Source organism: Panthera pardus, unplaced genomic scaffold (assembly GCF_024362965.1).
Source record: "Panthera pardus isolate Hobbes unplaced genomic scaffold, ASM2436296v1 HiC_scaffold_17, whole genome shotgun sequence".
Taxonomy (NCBI): Eukaryota; Metazoa; Chordata; class Mammalia; order Carnivora; family Felidae; genus Panthera; species Panthera pardus.
The window spans coordinates 118040259-118067548 of NW_026526732.1; the positions used below are offsets into that span (position 1 = coordinate 118040259).

At 43.5% G+C, this 27290-nt stretch overlaps 1 protein-coding gene and 1 long non-coding RNA gene across 4 annotated transcripts in view; both read right to left on the reverse strand.

The window, feature by feature from the left end:
• The window catches only part of LOC109249594 (cyclase associated actin cytoskeleton regulatory protein 2), a 238220-nt gene extending 228503 nt beyond the window's left edge, over positions 1-9717 (reverse strand). Inside the window, exons 1-3 of one of the 3 annotated variants that reach the window (XM_053904873.1) lie at positions 8646-9617; positions 7340-7463; positions 5867-5921 (exon numbers count right to left, since the gene is read on the reverse strand). In XM_053904873.1, the coding sequence (XP_053760848.1) occupies positions 5867-5921; positions 7340-7463; positions 8646-8813 (347 nt within the window). In that variant the 5' untranslated portion in view covers positions 8814-9617. Of the gene's footprint in view, positions 1-5866; positions 5922-7339; positions 7464-8645 lie in introns of all 3 variants that reach the window. The other 2 variants (XM_053904872.1, XM_019420053.2) reach the window with 2 other exon arrangements.
• A 7503-nt stretch (positions 9718-17220) lies between these two features.
• Positions 17221-18464, reverse strand: LOC128777711 (uncharacterized). Its single transcript, XR_008423035.1, has 2 exons — positions 18204-18464; positions 17221-17922 (listed from the first exon to the last, which is right to left on the reverse strand). It is a non-coding gene; the product is annotated as an uncharacterized LOC128777711 (long non-coding RNA).
• Positions 18465-27290: the final 8826 nt, after the last annotated feature.

Consider the following 27290-nt stretch of genomic DNA (forward strand, 5'->3'; position numbering starts at 1 on the left):
CAACTAAATAGTTCCAAAATTCATACAAACTTAAAAGGTTCACATAATAAAATGAGTAAGGAAATATTTGTGTGCAAATACTCGTTTCATCTTCCAAATCAACCAATAGATTGGCGTATTTGTTTTACATCTGCCCCTACTCATACATAGTTGATCCGAATCAATTGTATTATGTATTATCCTGTAAAAGTTCAAGAAACAAAATCAAGTCCCTTTAAAAACTATACGTTCAGAGATCACGTCAAGACACACTCCCAACGATCTTACTTAAAAGTTAATTTGGTTAAAAAACATAAATCACAAGAGGTATTTAAAAAAACACCATGCATTTCAGCTCTCACTCTTGCGATTCATTACTGCCCCTTTCAAATGCTACCATGAATATCTGATTTATTTTCATCTTTCTTTAAAGCAATCTCCATCAAAACCCCCTATATTTCTAAAAATATGACACTATGATGCCATCTGGTTGTGGGCAAAGCCAAGTTACAGGAAGTACAAGCAACAGTTAACAATCTTTAAAGAATTTTAAAGAACTCAACGCCGAAAACTTCACATTGAGACTTTCGAAAACAGACTTTGCTTTGCCTTTTCGGAGTTTTACTGAAAGTACTTATTAACGAACATCCATGGAAAAGATGAATTTATCGCAGAGGGTGGTGAACTCTGACCCCAATGATAAAAATACACTCAATTTTACTAGACTCGCAGCTCTTTCCCAGTGCCAGGAGAAACGACGTCATCAAGTGTTTCTAAGGACACTTAGACATGTTCTTAATTGCTTGTCAGAAACCAGACGCACGGTCATGCACATACTCAAAACTTGCCTGTAGGTCAGGTGACTGGCTCCCTCACAGCGACAGGTGTGGCTTTATGAAACCCTGTCCTTGGAGGCCTCCGTGTCCACAATGTGCAGACACGGCTAAGAGAGCCTACCCTCTCATGCCAGTTTACATGTGGTGATGGACAGCAGGGGCTGTGGCAGGGCTATTTTTGATCCTGTCATGCGACAAGGGTTTCCAGCGGGTAAAATGTCTTTATAAGGCCAAAGTAAAACATCTATCAGCAGCAGAGGCCAGCCAGTATGAATCTCACTGATACTGAAACATTAACCCCTGTACTCCCAAAGCTCTGAGGACAACATGATGGTGACCAGGGTCCTATCTTTGAATGAAGGTGGTGACGGAAAATAAGTTTAGCCTACAAACAGGCAAGATAAAAATGTGTGTGCGTGCGTGTGTTTAGAATGCACTAAAGATAAGCAGCGTTTCCTACGGGACTCTTGTCTCTGCACTGATTTCACATTAATAGCTTTCATTTGATAATGCCAACCAATGAGAGTGTAGAGTTCCCTGGACTATCAGAATCCAACATGAAGTCTGGCAAGGGTTAGGAATATGTTTGGAAGGCACACGAAACCCCAGAATTGTTAGAGGCTTGGGAGAAGGAGAACCCAGAAGACCACGGAGAGCCTAAAATATCTCAATTCAGGAAGGAAAGCAGGAAAGGACTGAAGGGAAAGGTGATGCTTCTGAAAAGGATCTTGCATTAGGAGGGCTTTTGTTAGTTTGAGGGGCCCACGAAGGTGATCTGGGAACCTCTCCCCCAATTAGATATCTACCGGTGTCCGTTCCCTCAATCAGTTGTACCGTGTACGTCCCTAGCTAAGGTTAGGAAAGCACAAGAGCAAGGCAGATACATCGGGCAATTTCCAAAGAAAATGGACTACATCATTCCTTCTTTTTCAGGTCCCTCTGACATCTCTTCGTGACTTTGGACATCCTAACTGGTCTCCTCTTCCAATCTATCACCAGACTGCTGGCAAAGTCTTCATTTCATTCACTTGTCCATAGGACTCGGTGGCCCCTAAGGTCCTACCAAACGAACTGCAAATTTCTGAAACGTTGGCATGCTAGGCTTTTCATGCTTCTGGCTCCAAATTATTTCTTCCAGTATTTCTTTCCACCTTTCCTTGGATCCAGGTCAGCTAAGCTCCTCAGTGCTCCTTGGACATGCCCCACGTTTCTAGATCCTCACCTTTGCTGACGCTGTCCCTTTGCTGGGGATGCCAATCGTCACTGCCATCTCCACCTGTTGAAATCCAAGTCCTATCCACCCTAGCTCTAGCACTCACCAGCTATGGAGCCTTCGGGGATTTGTTTCACTTTCTAGTCTCACTTTTCTCAAATGTGAAATGAATCTAGTATTTCTAACCGTGAACTGCCGTGCATTAAATAACATTATCTACGCAAAGAGCCTAACAATGGTGAAAAAAGTGGGCACTTCATACAAGAGTACCGTATCCTCCCACCATCCTTCCAAATCTAGGTCAACTTCCACCTTTACCATGAAGACTTCTTGGGTCCCACTAACCTGCTGTCTCTCCTCCCTGTCTGAAGCCACAGCCCTTCTGGGGGTTTCTCAAGTTTTCTTACCAGAGTACAAGGGAGAATGGAACTGTGTCTTTTTTGGCTATAGCTTGACACAGAGGAAAGAACACCGCTCTTGAGGGAGGTCGGGGAAACCATGACTCTGAACCTGGAAACCAGACTCTGTGACTTACCAGCCCTGTGGGAAGTTAATTAACGTCTCTGTCTCACAGTTTCTTCACCCACGGAAAGGCCATTTGAACAGGCTGACATGAACAGCCTGCATCAAATAAGTACTGAGAATTCTATTATATGACTTACATAAATCTTTTATTAGAACTGGGTCATACAGCAGATGTTCACTTAATGGTACTGTCTCCCCTGCCCCCCTTGCTGGACAGTATAGTCTCTAGTACAGTGTTCACACAACTGGCATAAAACTCAGCACTTAAAGGTACACTGAGTAAATGTTTAAGGGTATTTCAACCTGATCTAACCTAGCCTAGAATTTTCTTTTTTTAAGTTTATTTATGTTGAGAAAAGAGCACGAGCAGGGGAGTGGCAGGGAGAGTCAGAGAGAATCCCAAGCGAGCTCTGCACCGTCAGCGTGGAGCTTGATGTGGAGGTCAAACTCGCAAATCGCGAGATCATGACCCGAGTGGAAACCAAGAGTCGGGCACTTAACTGACTGAGCCACCCAGGCGCCCCTACCCTATTATTTTCTACTCACAGACCCATAATCTTTCCTTTCTTATCTTCAATAAGAAAATGCTTCTTTCAAACAGAAAAAAAATATATAAGATATTGTTTAGCAAATGTACACGTTTCTACACATCTGCCCACTCTGTCACATCAGAAATTCTTTCAAGCCAAGGTTTTCGCTTGAAAAGCCCAGAGTAACCTGGGGGCCATTTAAGGACCACATAAAGAAAAATAGTTCAGATGCTAGAATTTCAAACAAGGAAGATTAAAAATTCTCAAGCTTCTTTCCAGGCCTAAAATAAGAACATGTGGCATTCAAACAGAATTTAGAATGACCAGGTCTGATTTGTTGGGTACAGGCTCTGGGAACTAGAGCGGTGTTAAGAACCCTTTAAAACAGAAAAGAGAGGACTCACTTGGTCCACCTGGTGGAATGCTATCTATTTCTAATAAGAATCTCAAGTTCAAACAATTTATGCAAACAGTAATAATCACCATCCTTTATAAAGACAGCTTCATATTAGCAGGGATGAAGAACAAAACATTACTATCAAAGCATGCTTGACTTAAACTTTCCATAGGACATTTTATTCTGGTTGTTCTTATTTTCCTCACACTACTTTCTTTCTCAAGGATCTATGCAGACTACCACAGCCAGTCCAAATTTCTAGGTCTGGCTCCCAAGACCCTCCATCAATGGTCTGGTTTCTCCACACACTAAATCTTTTCTCTTCTGTCCCTGTGCTTATGCTCTCTTCATCCTATACCCCTCAGGCCTGTCCCTTCTTCCTCTTACCTGTCCAGGACATACCCACTGGTCTGAGACTAGGTCAAGTCCCATGAAGCCTTGTCCAACCCCTCCAATTCACCTGTTTTCTTACTATTCTGAATTCCTTTTGTCCTTAAAACAATGCCAAGTAATTTAGCAATTAATAGTTCTTGATTGGCTTGTGTTAGTTTTGCTTCCCAAACTACAGTCTCCCTGTTTTGTATCACCCACTTGGCACAGGAAAAACACAACAACATGCTAATACCTGTTGATGATTTAGCTATATAACTGTGTCAAGAATCTTATTATGAGATCATGACTTCATCATCACTTCTTAATATGTATGTTCTCCTCCCCAATCCCACCTTACACGTGGTCTAGACCAATGAGCGGGAGAACCCACAGAAGCAGCTGGACCCATCAACCCACAATGCGTTGTCAGTGTCCAGGATGGTTGGGATGAGGCATCTGATAAAAAGCTATGGATATATGAAGGCCCTTTCTAATCATAACGGAAATAATACTGTTCCTCAGTTTAAAAAAGTAACGGTGGTAAGGTAAAGTCTCCATATGTTAAAGGGAGGGTTATAAGAAGGTGGTCATGGAAATATAACTTGACCTTTCCAAGTCAAATGATGATTACTTGTCCTGGGCTACTCTTGGAGACACATGTGATAGATCTCTATCTATCTATGTAGACGGAATCTGACCATCCAGGTTACACATATAGATACTTAGGTGCTAAGCCAGAGAAGAAACTATAGCTGAGGATAAAATACGCCTTGAACAGTTAGAATATTTAAAAAGGAAGCTGAAGTCTGTGGCACTAGAGTCCCAGCAGTGTCCCTCAGGTAGAATACAGCCAACACAGGCTCTAAGTGGTCTGCCTACATCTAGGTGGTGGTGGTGGGGGGGGGGGGGGTCACCCACTTAATGATGTCTGAATGGAAGGGAAATAAGGGAGCTCGGATGAGAACAGCTGGAAACCCCAGAGCCCAGAGAGACAACACAAATATGAGCAGCCTGTTCAACTGAGTTAGGGTCCGAAAGGTGAAAAGTGAGTGCTGCGTGACTCAAAAAAACTGGCTAGTGTCCGTGAAACCTGATGAGTGTTGCTGAACCTTTAAATTAGAAGGCCTAAAAGTGGATACACATTGCAAAAGAAAGAACCCCATTCCCAGAAAACTCCCCAGTAAAACAGAAACTTAGGACATGCAAGCGATGAATCTGTATTCTTACAGAGGGAAATCACACAATTTAGCACTCACTACAAAAATATGGTTAAGTGGAAGTCACAGGCTATAGCTTAAAAGCAAGAAAAAAAAAAAAGGCCCTTTGCTTCCCATGGCAAAGTCAAAAGTCAACACTCCTCAACACCACCACCAAAATCAAAACCACAAAGAGCCCCTTCCCCGAGGAAAAGAAAACACTTTCACTACAGCTCTTTTCAATTAAGTAAAAGCACACAGTTTAGCTATCAACACTTCATTACTGTAATAAATAAAATACAGCACACGGAGGTCTATTGACTATTGTGAAAAAGAAAACACCAACACCAACATCCATGCATCGTTAATCACCATCTGAGCTTGTGTGTCTGAGTCTACTGGTTACAGAGTTTAATTCCAAACAGAACTATTCCACCTTTTATCATCGTATCCTTCTGATCAGTTAGCTTAACTGTGTACGAGCCCTGTCAGGTTAGAAAGAGATAAATCAAATTGAGTCAAGTTGAACAGTAGTAACAGTGCCGGGACACAATCGTCTCGTACACAAGTCATACCTGGTACTTGTGTTTTGTTTTGTTAATCATAAGCTCAAAATTTGTCTGGTTGGGAGGCTGCGTACTTGGTCAGTAACTTGACTCATCTAAAAATATATTATCAGCATCAAAAATATACAAACATATATAAATAGTATCACAAGGAACGTTCTGTGACATGATGGTCTTGTCTGTATATAACAAAGAGGCAGGTTAACCAATGATAGCTACCAAAACTCAGGAGGGCCGGATTCATGGACTTACCCAAAAGGTCTTTGTATAAGGGCTGGATGAAGTTGTTGAACACCAAAGGCAAAACCTAACAATAAAACAGACCACATTCTCGATTTGTGCATGGTTAGGCAGTTATTCCTCCCACATATAAAATGCAATCACAACTTTCACTTAGAAAAGATAACCATTCTTTGGATACTTTACAGAAAAGTAAACTAAATATATATAACTTATAAACATATATATACATATATATATGTTCTTTTTATTAATGTTATCATTGATTCCCCCCCCCCCCCCGCCAAATTTTAATAGGCTACAAGTGGACACTAAAAATTATCTGCAAAGTTTAGTTGACAATCATACACTAAGACCTTAGAAAATTAGACCAGGGAAAAATTCTTGTGGAATGAAACCAGACACAAGAGGACTTGATAATGAAGTTACAAGTCGCAAATATTCCTGCAATTATGAATCATGATCTGTAAAAAGTCTAATTTAGAACCTGCTGGACAATGCTTTGGAAGATTACAGATTTTACGGATTATGGTATTAAAAATTCCCCCAAACCAAGTCTCCTTTTCTGGACAGCACACACGCAGACAAACACGTGTTTTTGAATGTTCACAGATATTGGCACATGCACTCACTTTCTTGACAATCTCATTTCCTAGCAAATTCATTTGCATGAAAGTGTCAACCTCTTTCCAAAATTTCAGATGGAAAGATTTGAGTGAAGAGAACAAGATATAATGAAACAAAGTTGCTTACCCAAGAAAAAGATTACCATTTGGTCAATAGTTCAGCTCTTAATTATGTGTGCAAAGGCAAAGGGCAGTGTTGTAAATAATCCAAAAGGTCAAATTTTCACATGGACAAAAGCCTGCTTGCCCACTGATAGCTGCTAGCTGCATGACGTTGGAATAAAACATTTCCCATCTCTAAGTGTCAGTGTCTTTATCTGCAACACGAGGGTCCAGAACTACATGACATTTCCCCATTTTTTAAAATTACTAATAGTCTGTGATTTTATGTGAGAGGGTGAGACACCACCCTCACCCCTATGCTTCTCTTGGGTCAGTGCTTTGGGTTGGATCTCCCGCTCTGGGCACAGGTCAACCGGTGGTAGGAGAGACAACACTAAGCAGGGAAGGATAACCTGCTGGAGTTGCCACATTTGGCCCCCACGATCCACACGCGAATTATCTACAAGTGGCTGAAAACTGGAAAATAGAGTCCACGGACTGACTGTATGTCATACCTGAAACAGAGGAGTCAAGCCTAAGTCTGGGTGGGTACAAACTGCTTAGACCCCCAAGATTTATGTTTGCACAACGTATGTTTCCTTCAAGAGCTGTTTACGACTCTCATTTAATGTCTTGGTACAATACCTAGCCATGGTTCCACTTTACTGAACACACCGACCACCTCTTCATTCTATTCAGAAGTGGGTGTCCCAAGTTGGGGGGAGAAGGGGAGGAGGGGAGGAAGGTCATCTCTCACCTGGTTGCATGATCCTTGGTTTTGCTCCCAAATATGCCAGATTCACATTGGCTTTCCTGCCATCGATGATGGGGTTGGGATCCTTGCAAGCTCTTTCCGCAGCAGCTCGGTCAGCCATGGTGACCTTAGCAACATACACACACAGACACACATACAAAGCCTTAAATCAACCCCTGAAGGAAACCTATAGTCACGATGGAGAAGTCATTCATGATAAAACTAAGGGGGTTCTTAAACTTTCTTTTTTTTCTTTTGTTGGAACTTACTCCTTGATCCCCCGTCAAAGAAAAAAAAAGAAAGAAAAAAAAAAGAAAACAGAAAAGAAGAATGAAAAGAAAACAGGAAGGAAGAAACAAGCCCCTCTCCACATCCCCAAGGGTGCTAGCAGGGCCTAGCAGGGAGTCGGAAGCCTGAATTCCATCTTAGAACTCTCGATCCTCCCTCCCTCCCTCAACCGCCCCCCACCCCGCCCAGGTCCCTACCCAGCCTAGGAGGCACTGTTTGCTTTAAAGAAAGTCCAGAGTCACATCCGCCGGGTGCTCCCAACCACCAGCAAGCACTCCTTAACGACAATAGCTATTGTCCTACTCTGGAGCTCCCAGCTCTCCGGCAGCTGAATTTGCACGCTTAAATCCCCAGGGGGCTTAATATGCTCTCTTTCAGTTCAGCAAAGAGCCACAGGATCTTCGTTTTAAAGAACCCATCTTTGCATTTTAAAAAAAAGTATGTGTGTGTGGTGGTGGGGGGGGGGGGAGTGATGGCATCAGGAGTAGAGCCCTAGACCTCTTGGGGTGTCCCCTCCCCGCCCCAACCGGAACGCCTGAAGACACACGCATTTTTACAAAGCAACAGCGCGCTTAACGCCCGGCCTCCAACCCGGGAGGGCGATTCCGAGGGGCTGCGGCCCCTCCCTCCCAACCCCGCGCACCCGCAAACCCAGCACTGGTTAGTTCTCTCCTTCCACCCCCGCTCCGCCGGTCCCCTGACACCGCGGGGCGCTGGATCCCCTCGGAAACCCGCGAGGCAGGAGCCGGCCCTCCCTCCCCCGGCAACGCCGCGCGCAAACTTTCAGTTCAGCCGGGGCCAAAGGGGCAGCGCCGCCCGCGTCCGCGGGGTTCCTAGCGTTGTCACGCCGACCCCCCCCGCCGACCCCCCCCCCGACCCCCCGCTGCGAACCCCGACCCCCGAGGCCCTGCGCCGCCCAGAGCCTCTCCTCCCCCGCGGTCCTCGGTTTCCCCGCCGGGCTCTGGGTCGCCCCCTCGTCTCCCTCCCCCACCTCCCCCCAGCCCTCAGCCGCGCAACTTACAAATCCGTAGCCCCGGGACTTGCCCGTCTGCCGGTCGGTGATGACCACCGCCTCCTCGATCTCGCCGAAGACCTCGAAGTACTTGCGCAGGCTGGCGTCGGTGGTGTGGTAGGGCAGCCCCCCGACGAAGATCTTGGTGTACGTCGTGTCCTTCTGGGTCGTGTGCATCTTCGCGCCCGCCCCGCGGCTCGGGCTCCGGCTGCGGCTGCGGCTGCGGCTCGGGCAGCGGCTGCGCCTCCTCCTCCTGCTCCGCGTCTCCCGCACCCTTTCGCTGCCGCCGGGGGCCGAGGGCGCGCCCGGGGGCGAGGGCGGCGGCGCGGCGGGGGCGAGCGGCCGGGGGCGGCCGAGGGCGCGGGGCGCGCGGCTTCCGAAGTCGCCAGCAGCCCCGGAGACTTGACTTCGCTCTCTCCTCCCGCCCCCCCTGCCGGTCGCCGTACAAATTCTCCGGATCGTCCGGGTTAGGATCCCGTTCTATAGAATGTGCAAGCGGTTTCCACTCACCCGGCTGGGAGGCCAAAAACGAAAAGGAGAGGGTGGTCCTCGAGCGAAGAAGCGGGTGCGTTTAGAGGTAGATTTTTTTTTTTTTTCCTTCTTGGAAATTAGGTAGGTGTCTTGGGTGGGGCGTGGGTAGGGTCGGCGGTGAGCGCGTCCGGGCGCGGGGGTGGGCGGGCGGGGGGCGCGGCGGCGGGGCCAGGGGTGGGGGAGTCCGCGCCGCTCGGGGCTCCGGTGGTGTCCCTCCCGCCGCGGAAGCTGGAAGACGAGTGTCGAGGACGGCTCTCCACCTCTCTGCTCCCTTCCCCCGCGGGCCGGGGGTCGGCGCCCGGCTGGGGAGGGGGCGGGCCGGACGCCTGCGATTGGCCGCGGCCGCACCTGGGGTGCCCGGCGCCGCCGCCCCCCAGCTGTTGGGAACAGCTGCTTCTCTCCCGGCGCGGCGCTGGGCCGCGGGGCTCGCGCTCTCGAGCCGGCGCTGGGGCAGGGCTGGGGACGGCCGGAGGCGGCCTTGCTCTCGGCGTCGCCTGCTCCAACCCGTCAAAGTCCTGGGGACTCGGCGCCGTCCTAGCGGGGACTGCGTCCCCGGAGCTGCGTCCGAGGAGGCAGCTGCGTCGCGTTCCAAAACGACGACGCGAGCTCTGTGCGCTCGACCGCGGTGGCGGGGCCGGCGACCTGGACGGAAGCGCTGGGGGCCGGGAGGCCTGGGGCGGTTCGTGGAGAGGCCAGTTCCCTCCCTGGCGCGGGGGGCCGGCGAGCTTGGCCAACGCCGCCCGAGTCTGATACTCTGGGGTCTCAGGGTCCCCAACCTTCCTTGACCCGGAAGAGCCAGTGCTGGGGAGAACCAGCGAGGCAGCGCCAGAGGGGAAACAAAAAACAACAAAACAAAACAAAACAAAACACCAACAAAAACAGAACAGGTCTAGTGTTTGGGTGTGCTGGAAAGAACCTCAGCTTTAATTGCTCACGGCCCGGCCAAGCTAGGTAACCGTAGACACCACCTTCTATTTCAGAGGACCATAAATTAGTACTTTAGCCCTTACCATGATCGAATTTGTGTTTCCTCCCTACTTATTCCCCCCTAACTATTTGGGGACATTGGTACAGATTTCTCATTGTAAATCCTCTCTCTTTTTTTCTTTTCCCTAAGCAAAGGAATAATCTTATTTCCTTCTGTTTGAATTGCCAGAATGTTTAGTGACTTGACCTCAGCTGTTTTACCAGGATGCACTGTAACTGTAAAAGGTGTAATTTTTGAAATCGACTTGTTACATAACCACTGGTTTCTACCAGCAGACCTTTAAAGCATTTGTAGAAAATACAGACTTCAGAACAACCTGTGTGTGTGTGTGTGTATAATAATATTATTATAATATTAGATATATTTTTCAACATCAGCTTTTTGCAACTTCTTTTTTATCAAGAGTACATTCAATTAAGCATAAAATCCTTGTCATAGTTGAGGTTTGGATGAAGGTATTTAATGTGAGCAGGATGTTTCATCCACCACGGTTTGGAACATGATTTGCTTTTAAGTCATTTCTGTCTACCAGGAGTGTCTGCGGAAGTCCATACATAAGTTGCCCCTGGGCTGTACCATTTATTCCCTTTAAAGCAGGTCAGTATGTTAACCTATTAGGGAAACACATACTTCTGTTTCTCTTTCCAGGGCACCTTTGCAGTCAGTCCAAAAGGATGAGATACACTGCATTTGCCGAAGCTAACACGAAGGCAAGTATCCTGGTGCTTTTCACCTTGTCGAATTCTGCAGGAAGTTGGCCTCTTGAGGTCATGAGTTTCTTTAAGTGTGAACCCCCAGTGGGTGATGTGGAGAAATAAGAAATCTACAGTTGTTTTTTTTTTTGAAAAATGTTTTAAAAATCCAGTTGAAGAAAAATAAGATATTTTACAGGCATATGAGAGCCAGAAAGGGAAGTTGTAAATAGTATCCTTTCCTCATTGCTTAAGTAAAGTACAAGTTTAAAAGGGACTCTGTGTACTGGTATGATGAAAGGTAATTTTTAAAAGTTAGAGAAACAGGGGCGCCTGGGTGGCTCAGTTGGTTGAGCGACCGACTTCAGCTCGAGTCATGATCTCATAGCTTGTGAGTTCGAGCCCCGCATCGGGCTCTGTGCTGACAGCTCGGAGCCTGGATCCTGCCTCACGTTCTGTGTCTCCCTCTCTCTCCGCCCCTCCCCTGCTCACACTGTTTCTCTCTCTCTCCTAAAGAAATAAACATTAAAAATTTTTAAACAAAAAAAACATTAAAAGTTAGAAAAACAAAGCGGGCCATGAGACAAAGGAGGCGTGTTCTTTAATAGTTAACTTCCATCTTGCAGGGTCACTGAAGAATTACTTGTACTTAGATGAGGCTCAGGCAAAACCCTCTGTGAGAGGGGAAGCTACTGACAGAAGGCTGAAAGGGAGGGGTGACTTCGGCTGCCTCAATTTTCGTCGTACCTAGATGAGGAGCCCACCACTGCAGAGGGGACTGTGATCATATCAGAGATGGAAGGTGTCTGGGATATAGCCAGCAGCTTGGATGTTCACTAAGTAAAGTAGTGAGACCTACAAGGGCAATTCTGATCCCACGTTGGGATCGCTGTGTCATAGGACTCCGCTTCTGGAAATAAGACGCTTCCCTGCCATGGTCCCAGAGAAAAAAAATGCAGCCTCCCTTCCCACATCCTGTGCAGCCCCTGACTGGTGTGCTTGTAGTTTTTTCAATCGAGCAGTACATATTTGATAGCTCGGCTTGAAACTTTGTTTGTTCTGTATGAAATGATGCCTCAGTATTCCCGATTTTGAATTGCACAGATCATTAAAACATTACTGATCATCTGGTGTTACATGATTGACCGAGAACAAAGGTTAAGAAGAATAGATATTCCGGGGCTCCTGGGTGGTTCAGTCACTTGAGCAACTGACTGCGGCTCAGGTCAAGATCTGGAGGTTTTTGAGTTCGAGCCCCCCATCGGGCTCTGTGCTGACAGCTCTGAGCCTGGAGCCTGCTTTGGATTCTGTGTCTCCCTCTCTCTCTGCCCCTCCCCTGTTCACCCTTTGTCTCTCTCTCTCTCTCAAAAATAAATAAACATAAAAAAAGAAGAAGAATAGATATTCCTTATTTTCTAAACCTATTTAAACAGAAGCCATAATTCATACGCAGGGCAGTCTGACAAAGCACCAAGTGCCCCCCACACGCAGGCACTGTGCTCGGGCTGGGCATTATTGACACTGGGTTTTGTTTTAACATCTGCCCAAAGGTGGGCACGGCTACAAGGGCCAGAACCATTCTTGGGGGGTTTGTGAACCTGAGCCATCACACCGTGTAGCCTTGGGGTCATAAAGTCTTTCTGAATTCAGACCTTCAAGGTTATTAAGTACCAAATATTTCTGTACAATTACCCATTACAAAGTCAAGTTTGAAAAACAATGCTTGAGTAATCCTTTTGCTTTCTCAGCTGCTTTTGGCAGAGAATACTTGGATAGTCCAGACCTTGTGCAATATGATGTGTTCTTCTTTGGAAAGAAAGAACCATAAAATACTTTAAAAGTTATAAATAGGTTCCAAGCTTGTCATATCCAAATTAGTCCATATGGATGGCCCCGAATCCTTGGTTCCTACTCCATGGCAAGATCGATATTATTTTATTACTTACAGTAAATGTGTCCACTTCGTTCAAACTCTTTATTTGGCTGTTGAAGGACAGAACGACACGGACCAGTTTCGCATTCATTTACCTATTTTCTGCCCTCGCCCCCTTAAGTTAATCATGGGAATCAACTCCAGGGCCAAGGCTTAGGAAGAATTTTGAGAAAACAGAGTAATATTTCATGAAGGTAGAGAAACAGTGTTCTGGCTCATGAAGGCCCCTTTGCCCCAAAGACAGCAATGCTCAGAGAGTTAAGTCTCCTGCATGTAGGATTGGTCTTCTGGATGTCACTGTGCTTCGTGCAAGTCAGTGAGATCTTCCAGAGATCTCCAGTGATCTTCCTACACATACAAACACTGAAGAAATATTGCTGAAGAGGGTTGGTATATTAAAGATATCTACCTGCAAGCTTGATGGGGGGAAATATACAGTCTTGATCAGAACTGGCCACGTACAGTGTATTTAGGCCAGGCACTTGTTTTGTTTTGTTTTTGTTTTTAAAAAACAGATACATGGCTTCAATGACATGTTTTGTTTTGGCTGGTTGGAAACGTTTACCTGCTTTTGAGAGTCTGTGTGAGCATCTGATGTAAAACCAATAGGTTTTCTGTCCTTTGGAGAAGTCCCATGATCAGCTGTATTTCTGTTTCTCTGGGTGGGTCGGTAATTTTCTCTTCATAACAGATAACAAATGCGGTAATAGGTTACGCTGCTATTTTAGTGTGCAGAAGAATTGGCAGTCAGAAACGTAGTCAGTTCAGCTCACATCCACCTCTGGGCAAATTCTATTCATGCTGCATTAAGCCACATCTAAGCTGGTAAGTAAAGTGAAATGGAAATTTGTAACTGTTATTCAGGCATTAAAGTCATAATGTCTCTTCTACATCAACATCCAGAAAACAGAAAGCAGGCTAGGGTTACCTGCAGAATGAGGGAAGGGCAAAAATCAAAGTGGGAGGTGGGGACAAAAGAGTTCACCACCAACTTTGCCCTGCCCACAAACAGCCTCTCTCCGAAAGGAAGGAAGAGCATGCAAACATGTAAACCCACCGGGTGCTTCTCCACATTTTAAATTCAGAAAGTACTTTGGTTTTAAGCCTTTAAACAGTGAGCCTCGGAGCCGCCAAGTTATTTTTTACGGAGCGGATGATACTCTCCAAATGTATTGAATGACTCTCTCTTGATGACAGATTCATTCTAATGATGTTGCTTGTGTGCTCAGCAGAGGACACAGTGTGGTGGAAATAGCCCTGGATCCCAAGACAGGAGACCTAGGGCCCAGCCCAGACGGTCCTGGGCCACCTCCAAGACCCTTGTATGCTTCACTCCAGTAAAAAGTATGAAGGTGGTCAGAAAAACCTACGACAGTCTTCCCTGAGCAGACGTGTCCTAGAATGCAGGACGCTAGTCTGACCCGTGCTTTACACGTGTGTTTTAGAGTCACCTTGGATTTATGAGACAGCCCGATGTTAACACTCAGGTGTTGTTTACTTTTTAATTTAAACTACTTGAGAGCATTTTGTTAAGACTGATATTTTCTCTGCTAACAAAGGAAAGACACGTTCATGACAGAAAATTATAAAAATGCCTAGAGACATACAAAGAGGAAAATAAAAACCACCCACAGTTCTATTCAAAATAATGTCACATTTTAGAGTGACTAGTATGAGGTCATTCCTTGTACATAAATATCCACATATAAGTGAACAAATATGGGTTGCCCTTTACATTGTTTTACTGTGAGCTTTTTTCACTTAATAGTAAATGGTGAATATTTCCCCCTATAATTACTTTCTTCAATTCATTTTAAATGCCTGAATAGCATTTTATTGTGTTAATGCTTCATGCTTTGTTTAAGCAATCCCCTTTGGCTGGGCATTTATGTTGTTTCCAACTATTCCCTATTATAAAGGGCTCTGAAATTAACATCCTGTAGACAAATATTTTTACACATGCTCTTTTAAATAAAGTTTATTTATTTTGAGAAAGAGAGAGCATAAGCAGGAGAGGGGCAGAGAGAGAGAGAGAGAGGGAGGGAGAGAGAGAATTCCAAGCAGGCTCCATACTCTTAATGTGGAGCTTGATGTGGGGCTCGATTCCACGAACATGAGACCATGACCTGATCCGAAATCAAGAGTCAGATGCTTAACCGACTGAGCCACCCAGGTGCCCCTTTTTACACATTCTCGATGATTATTTCCTAAGGCTGGTTCTATAAGGGACTTCGTTTTGTCCACTGCTAAATGCCCCTCAGCTCCTAGAACTGTGTTTAGCACAGAAGAAGTGCTCAAATATTTGCTGAACAAGTGAATAAATTCTTACAAGTTGATGTATCAGAGTGAAGGGTATGGTCGTATTTAGATCTTTTGATACATATTGCCTTCTAAAAGGCACTATCAGATTTTATTTCTACTAGCAGCATATTGACGTCAGTGTTCTAGAATCTTCACTGACACTGCTATGTAAGATAGAATTCTTTTTTTCACAAGTAAGAAACATCCTGGGGTGCCTGGGTGGCTCAGTCAGTTGAGTGTCTGACTTCGGCTCAGGTCATGATCTCACGGTTTGTGGGTTTGAGCCCCGCATGGGGCTCTGTGCTGACGGCTTGGAGCCTGGAGTCTGCTTTGGAATCCGTGTCTCCCTCTCTCTGCCCTTCCCCTGCTGGCTCTCTGTCTTTCTCTGTCTCTCTCTCGAAAATAAATAAACGTTAAAAAAATTAAAAAAAAATTAAAATCCTAAGTCACACTGACTTAAGTAATAAAAAGGAATTTTTTGTCTGATACAAATTGAATTTCAGAGGCAGGACAGGGCTTCAGGTGTGGTTTGACCCCCATGCCACCAAGACTATGACTTCATTTGTTGAGATCTTCATGGTCCTCGGCTGGTGGTTGGTTGGCTTTGTTTTTCTGCTGACTCCCTCAAGGTCGGCAGGTAGCTGTCAGCAGCCACTAGAGCCATGAATCTTTTTTGTTGCCACGCAGGGAAAAACACCTTCTTTTTGCCCAATTATCAAATAAAAGTCTTATCTTCTTTAGATTGTATCATTTTAGGCTGTGTGCTCACCTGCGAACCAATCTTAGAGGCCAAGGTATGTGATTCACTAATTTGTTCAGGTCTGGGCTCCATTCTGTTTTCCCATCATGGAACGAATCTCTCAGGCACAGACATGAATAGACCCCGATTTGCTCAGACCCTTGATGGCTCATCCCTGGAGCTGGAGAACCCTACCCAGCGCCATGGTCGTGAGATTCTGGGTTCTTTTGGGAAGAAGAAATGGTAGAATGAATGCTTTGGAAACAATAAAAAATGATCCTGAATGTTGGCATTTAACTTTTTAAATATATGTATTTTTCTAGAGTCAAAATGCCTCTTGTCGCTTAATTTTTGTTTCCACGTGTCTATGGACCATTTGTTTTTCTTTTTTGTTCAAATTTTTTTATGTTTATTTATTTTTGAGAGAGAGAGAGAGAGACAGAGCATGAGCAGGGGAGGGGGAGACAGAGGGAGGACACAGAATATGATGCAGGTTCCAGGCTCTGAGCTATCAGCACAGAGCCCAACGAGGGGCTCAAACTCACAGACTGTGAGATCATGACCTGAGCCGAAGTCAGACGCTTAACTGGCTAAGCCACCCAGGTGCCCCATTTGTTTTTCTTTTGAGACCTGTCTTGACAAAAAAAATTGTTTTTGTCCTTTTTCCTTCAATTTCTAAGAATACTTTATTATTATTATTTTTAATGTTTATTTATTTTTGAGAGAGAGAGAAAGAGAGAGAGACAGAGTGTGAACAGGGGAGGGGGAGAGAAGGAGGGACACAGAATATGAAGCAGGCTCCAGGCTCTGAGCTGTCACTACAGAGCCTGATCCGGGGCTGGAACCCATGAACCATGAGATCATGACCTGAGCCGAAGTCAGACGCTCAACTGACTGAGCCACCCAGGTGCCCCTCTAAGAATACTTTAAAGAGCTGTTTTGATAGACCCATGCCATGTTAACTCATTTTGGAGTTGAGAAAACTAAGGCCTAGAGAGAAATGGCTTCTTGAAAAGGAAAGGACTCAATGGGGATTCAAGTTAACTTTTTTGTACCTTTGAAAAAAATGTGTTAAATTTAGATATAACTTAGATATGCTCAGTTGCAGAAATTTAAATGTATGCATGTACACACTCATATGACCACTACCCAGATCAAGACGTAAACCATTTCCATCAATTCTAGAGATTCCTGTGCTTTCTCCCAATCAGTAACCACCCCACCCTACACACACACACACAGACACACACACACACACACACACAGACACACACACACACACACCACCACCACCACCACCACCACCATTCTTGCTTCTCTCCTCACGGATTAGTTACTCCTGTTTTTGATTTTGATATTTACACTTTTGTGTCTGGCTACTTCTGCTCAATTCACAAACATTGTCGGAGGTGTTAACACCTTTTTCTCAGTAGTTTAAGGAAGCAGGATTCGGCACAAGGGGATATTGAGCCACCATGCAGTCTGATAGAGTTTTCAGCCAGCCCTAAGGGGAGTTCTGAAGCTGGATGATCCTGCAGGGTTCAGGGAGCTGTGACTTTATACCTTCTCAGCGACTGGTCACTGGATATGCTGCCCAGTCCCCCGCCCCAGGAAGGAGGCGTGACCTTGGGCCAAGCAGTCGTCTTCAGCCCAAGTATTCCCCGTATGGGATGGCCAGTTGGAGGCTTCAGGCGGCCGTGCTTCCAGCACCTGGTATAATAAGGGGAACGTGGACAGTGAGTGCATCATGTGTCCTTCGTAGGTTCACCGGTGCCTCTTGGATTTTCTTCATATAAGTTATGAGACCGCTCCTCCGGGAGTCTGGTGCTCGTTTTCCTGAAAGGACTTAGAAGTGAAAGGTTAATGGCATCAACTACAGCCTCGGTGGCTCCAGGGGCACCTTGGAGATGCAGCTGATACCCATTTTCACCTTCTTCGTTGTTCGAGATTCTACTCTTCCTCCACTAGCATGCCACCTAGTCGTGCTGGTTTGATCAGAGTTCTCCAGACATGGATATTGGATATATGGATGTATGGCTATGGATATAGATGTGTGTGTGTATATGTAAATACACACATATCTATATTTATATCTATATCATCTATATCATCTATACCTATATATATATCTAAGTCTATGTCTATATGTCTGTATCTATATCTATATCTAGAGAGAGAGAGAGGAGTGGGGGGAGGGAGAATTGGCTCATGTAACTAGATGCTGGCAAGCCTGAAATCTGTAGGGCAGGCTAGCAGGCTATGAATGCAGGCAGCACTTTTGCCTTATGGTCCTGAGGCAGAATTCCATCTTCTCCAGGCAACCTGAGATTTTGCCCTCAAGGCTTCCAAAGTGATTGGATGAGGTCTGCCCATTATTATCAACGATCATCTCCTTTAAACACTTTTCCAAAATATCTTCCACCAACATCTAGACTAGTGTTTGACCAAACAACTGGGCATCTTGGCTTAGCCAAGTTAACACATACAGAAAATCAGACGAGGTAGTACCAAGAGGCATCCAAGCGGATCACGTGGCCCGGTAGTGTAAAGCAGCCTTATTTCCTCCTGGTGATTACATCAATCACCTCCATCAGGGTGGCGCCTTGTCTTCTTGTCTGCTGGTCCCTCCACATAGGAGCTCACGTGGCAACAGTAACTTAGAGTTCTATGTGACTCTCGCTGTGTCCCCTGGAATAGAATTTCTCTTTGGAACCAGGATTCTATACACGCAAAGCCCAGAGTCATAGGAACAGGGAGCATAAACCTGCCAGAGTCACTGGGGGTGATGATAATCGGGGCCACTGTTGATTTCACCCAGTTGTTCCCAGACTCACACGTTTCGCCTCTGGGGAACTGTGGTATAGTAAAAAGAAACAAATAAATAAGTATTTGGTCTTTGTGTTCAGCTCCTGCAGAGCTCTGAAAACCCGTAGAGTTTACTGTCTTTTGTATGCTAATGAAATGACTGGGGGTGGGGGAGGGAGCAGTGTCAGGATACCCTTTAGTCACTAGGAAAACCTGCATTGATTCAAGGGTTGGAACTTTCAGCCCCGTCTGCCCTCAACATCTAGGGAGGGAAGAGGGCTGGAAATTGAGTTCTATCACCAATGGCCAGTGATTCAATTGATCATGGTTATGTCATGAAACCTCCATAAAATCTTCTAAACAACAAGGTTCGGAGAGCTAGGGAAAGTCTGGAGAGGTCCTGTACCACCCCCCTGCCCCCTACTTTGCACATTTGTCGGTTCCTGAGTTGTATCCTTTATAATAAACTAGTAATTGTGATAAGTAAGGCACTTTCCTGAGTTCTGTGAGCCTGAGGGGGTGATCATGAGAACCCCTGAATTGTAGCCTTTCTGGCAGAAGTGTGGGTCACCGGGGACCTCGTTTGCTGCTGGTAAATGAGGTGGAGGAAATGTTCTAAGACTGAGCCCTTGAACTGTGGGGTCTGTGCTAACTTGGTAGGCACTTACCTTACTGACAGATCAATTCTATTTTTCAATGTTGGAATTTAGAATTTTTTTTTTTTAGAGTTAGTGCTTTTTAATTATTTTCTTACTCCTGCAAAGTAGTCATCATTCTGAAACATGGATTTTCCGGAGTCTCAAATGAATGACTGGAGTGTTCATTAAGGTCTTTTCAATTTGAATGAGCTAGAATAGTAAGATCTTTGTAGCATTTTGCAACCTCTGAAATCTTTGCTTATCGATTACCACTCCAACCCCCCATGACAGGTTTTTAAACAAATATAGGCAGTCTTCCTTTTTAAATATGTCCCGTAGCTTTAAATCCAAGACTTTTTTTTTTTTTTTTTTTTTGCAGATTTTTGGGCTCTTTATCTTTAGTTCTCCCTTATCTGGTACCTGTCCCCCCAAATCTCAGCATTCTTAGTAGACCAGACTCCGAGATCTCGGTTTCTTCTGTCCAATGAAACTGACACTTTGTGCTTGGACCCCATTTCCTTGGGCCAAGGATTGGAAAATAACTTCAGGGAGAGATCTGGAGTGAATGTAAGACTCATGTCACGAATTCCCATTCCCTCAAGATTCGTACCCCTGAATCGCTTGCTGTCCAATGCCTTCTAATGGATGTTGTATGTATTGTGTTTTGTCTTTATAGTTCTTCCTTAGTGATGTGGATTTAGTGACACCAATTACTTTGTCGTGGCCTGAACCAAAATTCCTTTAAATCAATTATGAATATAGAAACTTTTGGTGAAAACTCCCTTACACTAAGAATATTAATGTATTTCTTTATTTTATTATCATTATTTTTTAGCGAGACTGAGAGAGCATGTGTGTGAGCAGAGGGTAGGGGCAGAGAGAGACAGAGAGAGAGAGAGAGAGAGAGAGAGAGAACCGTAAGCAGGCTCCATGCGGGGCGTGGACTGACATGGGACTCAATCTCACAACTCCGAGCTGAAATCAAGAGTCAGACGGTTTAACCAACTGAGCCACCCAGGCGCCCCTGTATTTGTTTACTTTTTAAATTCATCAGACAAACATGGCTTGACGCTTGTTTTATGGCAGTTATTGTACTCATGTTAGATTTCCAGCAAACTCTTACCAAAAATGCAGGAGATTTTCCTTTGTTTGTCTGTTTTCATCCAGAAAAATGTATCAGAGTAAATAAATATCTTCTTCACACTTCACTTTGCCTTAGCCAAAAGACAAGAAACTATTCATTTTCATCATCAGATTTTGAAATACCAAAGCAATGAAAAAATCATGAGTTTATAAAAGTCAGCTTCCAGATTGATTCCCTTATCCATCAACTTCTGGGCAAGTTGTATAAAATTGATTTCATTTTTAAATTTTTTTTTTAAGTTTATTTATTTTTGACAGAGACAGAATGCGAGCATGAGCTGCAAAGCGGCAGAGAGAGAGGGAGACACAGAATCCGAAGCAGGCCCCAGGCTCTGAGCTGTCAGCACAGAGCCTGACACGGGGCTCGAACTCACGAACTGTGAGATCATGACCTGGGCCGAAGTTGGATGCTTAACCGACCTAGCCACCCAGGGGCCCTATTTTTTTTTTTTTTTTTACGTTTTTATTTTATTTTTGAGAGAGAGAGAGAGAGAGAGAGAGAGAAAGAGAAACAGAGCATGAGCGGGGGAGGGGCAGAGAGAGAGACACACACACACACAGAATCCAAAGCAGGCTCCAGGCTCTGAGCTGCAGGCACAGAGCCTGATGTGGGGCTCAAACTCATGGACCTTGAGATCATGACCTGAGCTAAAGTTGGATGCTTAATCGACTGAGCCACCCAGATGCTCCAATTTTAATGGAGCATATTTGTATTAATGACAAGGCCCGGGAACAGTGTGAGTGAACTAAGATCTGCAGCACAAAGAGACAAAATTACAATGCACATATGTCTTTCAAGAGAGCCATAGGCTCAAAGTGTAAATCTTCACTGCTTCAGACTTCTTTTTTTTTTCCCTAGATACGTAGGTTTGTTCTCTGCAAATGTAGCTCTTGGCCTCCAAACATAGGAGTTTTATGCTTTATGATACAAGCCTTTGCGACCATTGCTTAGATGTACATACGTGAATTTTATAAGACAACATGGGAGGAAAGAACCAGAAGTGTCTGGCAAAGCCAGGTATACCTCCCTGTTCTGTCAGCACTGGACTGAGGAGGGACACAAAAATAGTGCTATATATATATCTAGATAGATAGATAGATAGATAGATAGATAGATAGATAGATATTCTAGACATGTGGTTTTGCCAGATAATTATAGTGCTCTTATGTTGGTTTGGCTTTCTCTTTTTGGGTGAAGATTTCTGGGCCTGAAAGCATCATTCCAGATGTTTTCTCTGATATCTTAATATTGATTTTGCCTTCACCCAGCAAAATTCCTGCATAACCACAGGTATATGTCCTTGTTGTGAGAGGCAACTCCAAAAGTTTGGAACTAGATGGGAGAAACAGCGGAAGCAGGGTAACGACCGGTTGATGGACGGCAGGAATGCCAGGGAAGGAAATCAGGCAGTCTGTCTATATACTTAAAGTACTCCAGTTAGAAAGTAATTCTTCAGGTTCTGACAAAGAGGCGAGTGCCGATAAATTAGCTAAAAAGCACATGGAAGAGTCAAACACTATCAGGGTTTCTGTCAGATTCTCACAATGGTTCTGAGGGGACCTTGTGCCATCAAGAAGCCCTTCTGTACTGTTTTTGTTTGTTTTGTTTGTTTGTTTTTGAGAGAGAGAGAGAGCACGCAGGAGCCTGGGAGGGGGGCAGAAGGAGAGAGAGAGAGAGCGAGAGAGAGAGAGAGAGAGAGAGAGAATTTCAAGCAGGGTCCACACTCAGTTTGGAGTCTGACTTGGGGCTCAATCCCATGACTCTGGGATCATGACCTGAGCCGAAATCAAGAGTTGTGCGCTCAACCGTGTGAGCCACACAGGCACCCTTGCACTGTGTTTTATTACTATTATTTTTTTAAGTTTCTTTATTTCTGTGAGACAGAGAGAGAGAGAGAGAGAGAGAGAGAGAGCTAGCATGAGCGGAGGAGGAGCAGAGAGAGAGAGGGAGACACAGAATCCGAAGCAGGCTCCAGGCTGAGCTGTCAGCACAGAGCCCGACGTGGGGCTCGAACTCACTAACTGCGAGATCATGACCTGAGCCGAAGTCGGACACTTAACCAACTGAGCCACCCAGGCGCCCCTCTTGCACTGGGTTTTAAACCATATAAACAGTAAGGGCATGATCATGTGGTTCATGAGTTCAAGTCCTAACTCAGGCTCTGTTCTGATGGGCTCAGAGCTTGGAGCCTGCTTTGGGTTCTGTGTCTCCTTCTCTCTCTCTGCCCCTCCTCCACTGTGCTCTCTCTCAAAAATAAACATGAAAAAAAAAAAAAAAAGAAAACTTTAAATCACATAAACAGTACAAGTAATGTTATAAAGATTAATATACATGTATATATATTTATAGTTACAATTGAGAGATCTATTTTTTGTATGTACAAAGGAAAGCAATTTATCTAATTATATCCACAAAAACACAGTGAAATAACCCAAACATTTTATGAAAATAATTTACTTTGGTTATCTGTTCTATTTCTCTTTCTATCACCATATGAATGTACATGGCCCCCATTTGTATATGGAACAACGACAACTCTCAACTTGCACCAAAAATCCATCTCAATGTAGTATGTCATAATTAAAGCAATTTTCTTTTAACCCTAAAGGGCAATTTAAGAGATGAATCAGTGGTATAAAAGTTATTTAACTTAAGGAACTAGCTGCACAGTTGGGTTATTTTTCTCATCTTTGAAAGATGTTTATAAAATATTTTTCCTCACGGCTTCAAAAACAGATTTCTTTTTCTAATAGTATGTTTCTTCCAATTTCAACTTGCCTTTTCTTTGTCTTGTGTACTTATGGATGAAAACTATCATTATTTTTTTTATTAGAAAAAAAGACCAAAAAGTAATTTCAAATGAAAAATGCAAGTAAATATTTTCTTAGGATATAATGTACTTGGAAAACAATATCATGGTACCAAGTCCCAAAATAAATTAGCCTAGTCCAAATATTATTTACATGTATGGGTATTAAATATTTACCTGTTCTTTTTTTTTTTAATTTTTTTTTAACGTTTATTTATTTTTGAGACAGAGAGAGACAAAGCATGAACGGGGGAGGGTCAGAGAGAGAGGGAGACACAGAATCCGAAGCAGGCTCCAGACTCTGAGCTGTCAGCACAGAGCCCGACGCGGGGCTCGAACTCACGGACCGCGAGATTGTGACCTGAGCTGAAGTCGGACACTTAACCGACTGAGCCACCCAGGCGCCCCAATATTTACCTGTTCTTGAAAATATGTTTGTTATTTATATATATACTTTCTATATACAGTGTATATATTTGTATTTTATAAATATTATATTTTATTATGATTATCAAATATATATTACATAAATTCTTCTTGTTAGTATTGCCGCATCATTGTCTCAGCTGTATTGGTAAATTTGGGAAGAGTAAAATATTTATAACTGGTAAAAATATTTCAAGTTTGGAGATTTTTTGAAATGTTAGAAAACCCTAATCTACCCTTTAGTTTCCTGGAACTATCCTGGATACTTGCCACAAAACTCTCTAAATGCCAAAATGCATTGGTTAAAGATCTCCAGAACTACCCTAATATCCTACTGATCCATTAACAAGATGGGTTAAAAAGATAGATTGTTCTACTTCATTTCTTATTGGTTTAAGGAAGAGAAGAACTTTTCTGAAAAATGATTGGTGTGTATGATTTCTCTGCCACTCTTTTATTAATCTTAATTAGGTGGACATACTTCAGTTATTTTATATCTTAGCTCAGCAAAACCTTGTTAAACTATTCTAACCAGGAGGAAGGGGGTAGAACATGAAGATTTCAAAAGCATTGAAATTTTAATTAACTATAAGTAGCAGCTAAAAAGGAAGAAAGGACTGCTTTCTCCTCACTTTGAAATCAATGAACTGCTCAATATTATCCATTTATACATGTCAAAACCAAAGGATGAATCCCACATAAAAGGATTCTATCTGGAAAAGTTGTCTGTGATAGTGTCAACTCTATAAAATGTGCAATGTATTAAGAGGGGTGTTCAGAACTTCCAAAATATCGTATATTTTTCTTTGTCAAGAGGAATCAAAGGGTCTAAACATCTAGTTTGAAAACATATTGGTAGAGGAAAAGTGCTTCAGGAATGGTCGAATAAAGACCTTTGAAATTATGTTCCCACGTGAAAGCAGTGAGAATATCTGCAAAAAATAGTCAAAATCAGTGTTTTCAGAAATTGGAAATTAATCAGACACTTGCAAAAATTTGAGGAGTGTTTATGGAAGACAAATGGGTGAATTTTGGTAAGAACAATGAGCTTTGTGGCATTGTCTCTTACTGGAGTCTCATCTTCTTCTGTTACATAGTAATCTCGAAAGCCAATAGTTTTGCAATCACAGCAGGCGTGAGAAACAGCAGCCAAGTAGCCACTGGAAGGGGCAAACTGGTGTTAGAGCATCTCCCAAAAGCAACATTCCCAGAAAATTGTCATTATTTGACCTTTCTAACAGCTCCCTGAAAATCTCCACTCACAGAGCTTGCCTTTATCTGACCTCACACAGAACTCACCCAGTGCAAACAGCCTTTTTCCTGGGGCACTTGTCAAAAAATTTCAGTGGCAGTTGGTTAACATTGTAGCTTCCTGAGGCTGTGGTTACCAGTGAGGACTGAAAAACGTTAGAGAAAAACCCTGGAAATGAGGGGAATCTGCATTCCAGTGAGGACTAAAAAACGTTAGAGAAAAAGCCTGGAAATGAGGGGAATCTGCATTCCAGTGAAGACTAAAAAACTTTAAAGAAAAAGCCTGGAAATGAGGGGAATCTGCATTCCAGTGAGGACTAAAAAACATTAAAGAAAAAGCCTGGAAATGAGGGGAATCTGCATTCCAGTGAGGACTAAAAAACGTTAGAAAAAAAGCCTGGCAATGAGGGGAATCTGAATTCCAGTCGCTACATTGCATTATTTTAAAAGCCCAGTTTTAACAAATTTCTGACAAAAAAAATTATGGGTCATGCAAAGAAATGGGAAAGACTGTGCACAGGGGGAAAGAAAAGCAGTCAAAAGAAGCTGTCCCTGAGCAAGCCCACAAGTTGGACTTACTAGGCAAAGACTTCAAATCAGCTATTATAAATATTCTCAAAGAACTAAAAGAAGTCACATCTTAAAAAAAAAAAAAAAAAGGAAAGTATGAGAATGATGTCTTACCAAATAGAGATTATCAATAAAGAGACAGAAATTATTTGAAAAGCATCAAATAGGGGCTCCTCAGTGGCTCGGTGGGTTAAGCATCTGAATTTGGCTCAGGTCATGATCTCGCGGTTCGTGGGTTTGAGCCCTGCATTGGGCTCTGTGCTGACAGCTCGGAGCCTGGAGCCTGCCTCGGATTCTGGGTCTCCCTCTCTCTCTGTTCCTCCCCCACTCATGCTTGTCTCTCTCTGCCTTTTGAAAATAAATAAATGTTTAAAAAAATTTTTTAAAGCATCAGATAGAAACTCTGGAGTTGAAAAATACTAACTGAAATGAAACATTTGCTACGAGCTCAACAGCAGATTTGAGATGGCAGAAGAAAGAATTGCTGAACTTGTGGGCAGAATGGAGATTACCCAGACTGAGACACAGAAGGAATAGCGAAACAGGAAAAATGAACACTCAGAGACCCATGGACGCCACAAGCATACAAATGTATGCACAATGGGAATCCCAGAAGGAAGAGTGAAAGAAAAGAATATCTAAAGAAATTATGGCTGAGAAGTTCCTACAGTTGATGAAAAATACCAATCTTCATGTCCAAGAAACTCAATAAGCTCCAGGCAGGAAAACTCAATGACGTCACCACCTATACACATGTACTCAAACTGTCAGAAGCCAAAGTCAATTGTAATACAGTACAAATACAACACAAAATCAACTCTGTTTGCACGCACTTGTAATGAACAATCCAAAAATAAAATGAAGAAAAACAATTCTGTTTATAATAGTATCAAAAATAAAATGCTCATGAATAAGTTTAACAAAACAAATGCAAGACTGCTAGGGGCATCTGACTGGCTCAGTCAGCTGAATGTCCGACTTTAGCTCAGGTCATGATCTCATGGTTCATGAGTTCAAGACCCGCATCAGGGTTGCTCCTGTCAGCGTGGAGCCTGCTTCAGATTCCCTGTCCCCCTTTCTCTCTGTCCCTCCTCCACTTACACTCTCTCTTTATCTCAAAAAAAAAAAAAAAAAGAAAGAAAGAAACTTAAAAAAAAAAAAAGAAAAGTGCTAAACATCATTGAAAGAAATTAAGGAAGACCCACGTAAGTGGAAAGACATCCTATGTTCATGAACTGGAAGACATAATATTAAGATGACAATACTTTTCAAACTGACCTACAGATTCAGTGAAAATCTCTTTCAAAATTCCAACTGCATTTCGTTGCAAAAATTGGCAAGCTGATCCTAAAATCCGTATGGAATTACAGAAGACTCAGAATAACCAAAACAATTTTGAAAAAAGAAAGCAAAGGAGGAGGGGGCTCATACTTCTTGATGTCAAAAGTTACTCCAAAGCTATAGTAATCAAGAGTGCGTGGTACTGGCATATCGCTAGACGTGTAGATCAATAGAATAGAATTCAGAGTCCAAAAATAAGTCCACACATTTATACTCGATTTTTAACAAGTGTTTCAAGAATATTAAATGGGAAAAGAATGATCCACATGCCTGTCAACTAAGCGATGGAGTTATGGATAAAGAAATGTGGTACGTCCATACAATGGAATATTGTTTCTCAATAAAATGGCACCAAGTGCTGTTACATGCCACAACACGGATGGGCCTTGAAAATATTATGCTAAGTGAAAAAAGCCATGTGGAAAAGGCCAAAAATTGTATGATTCCATTCATACAAAATAGGCAGAGTGGACAAATCTATAGGAA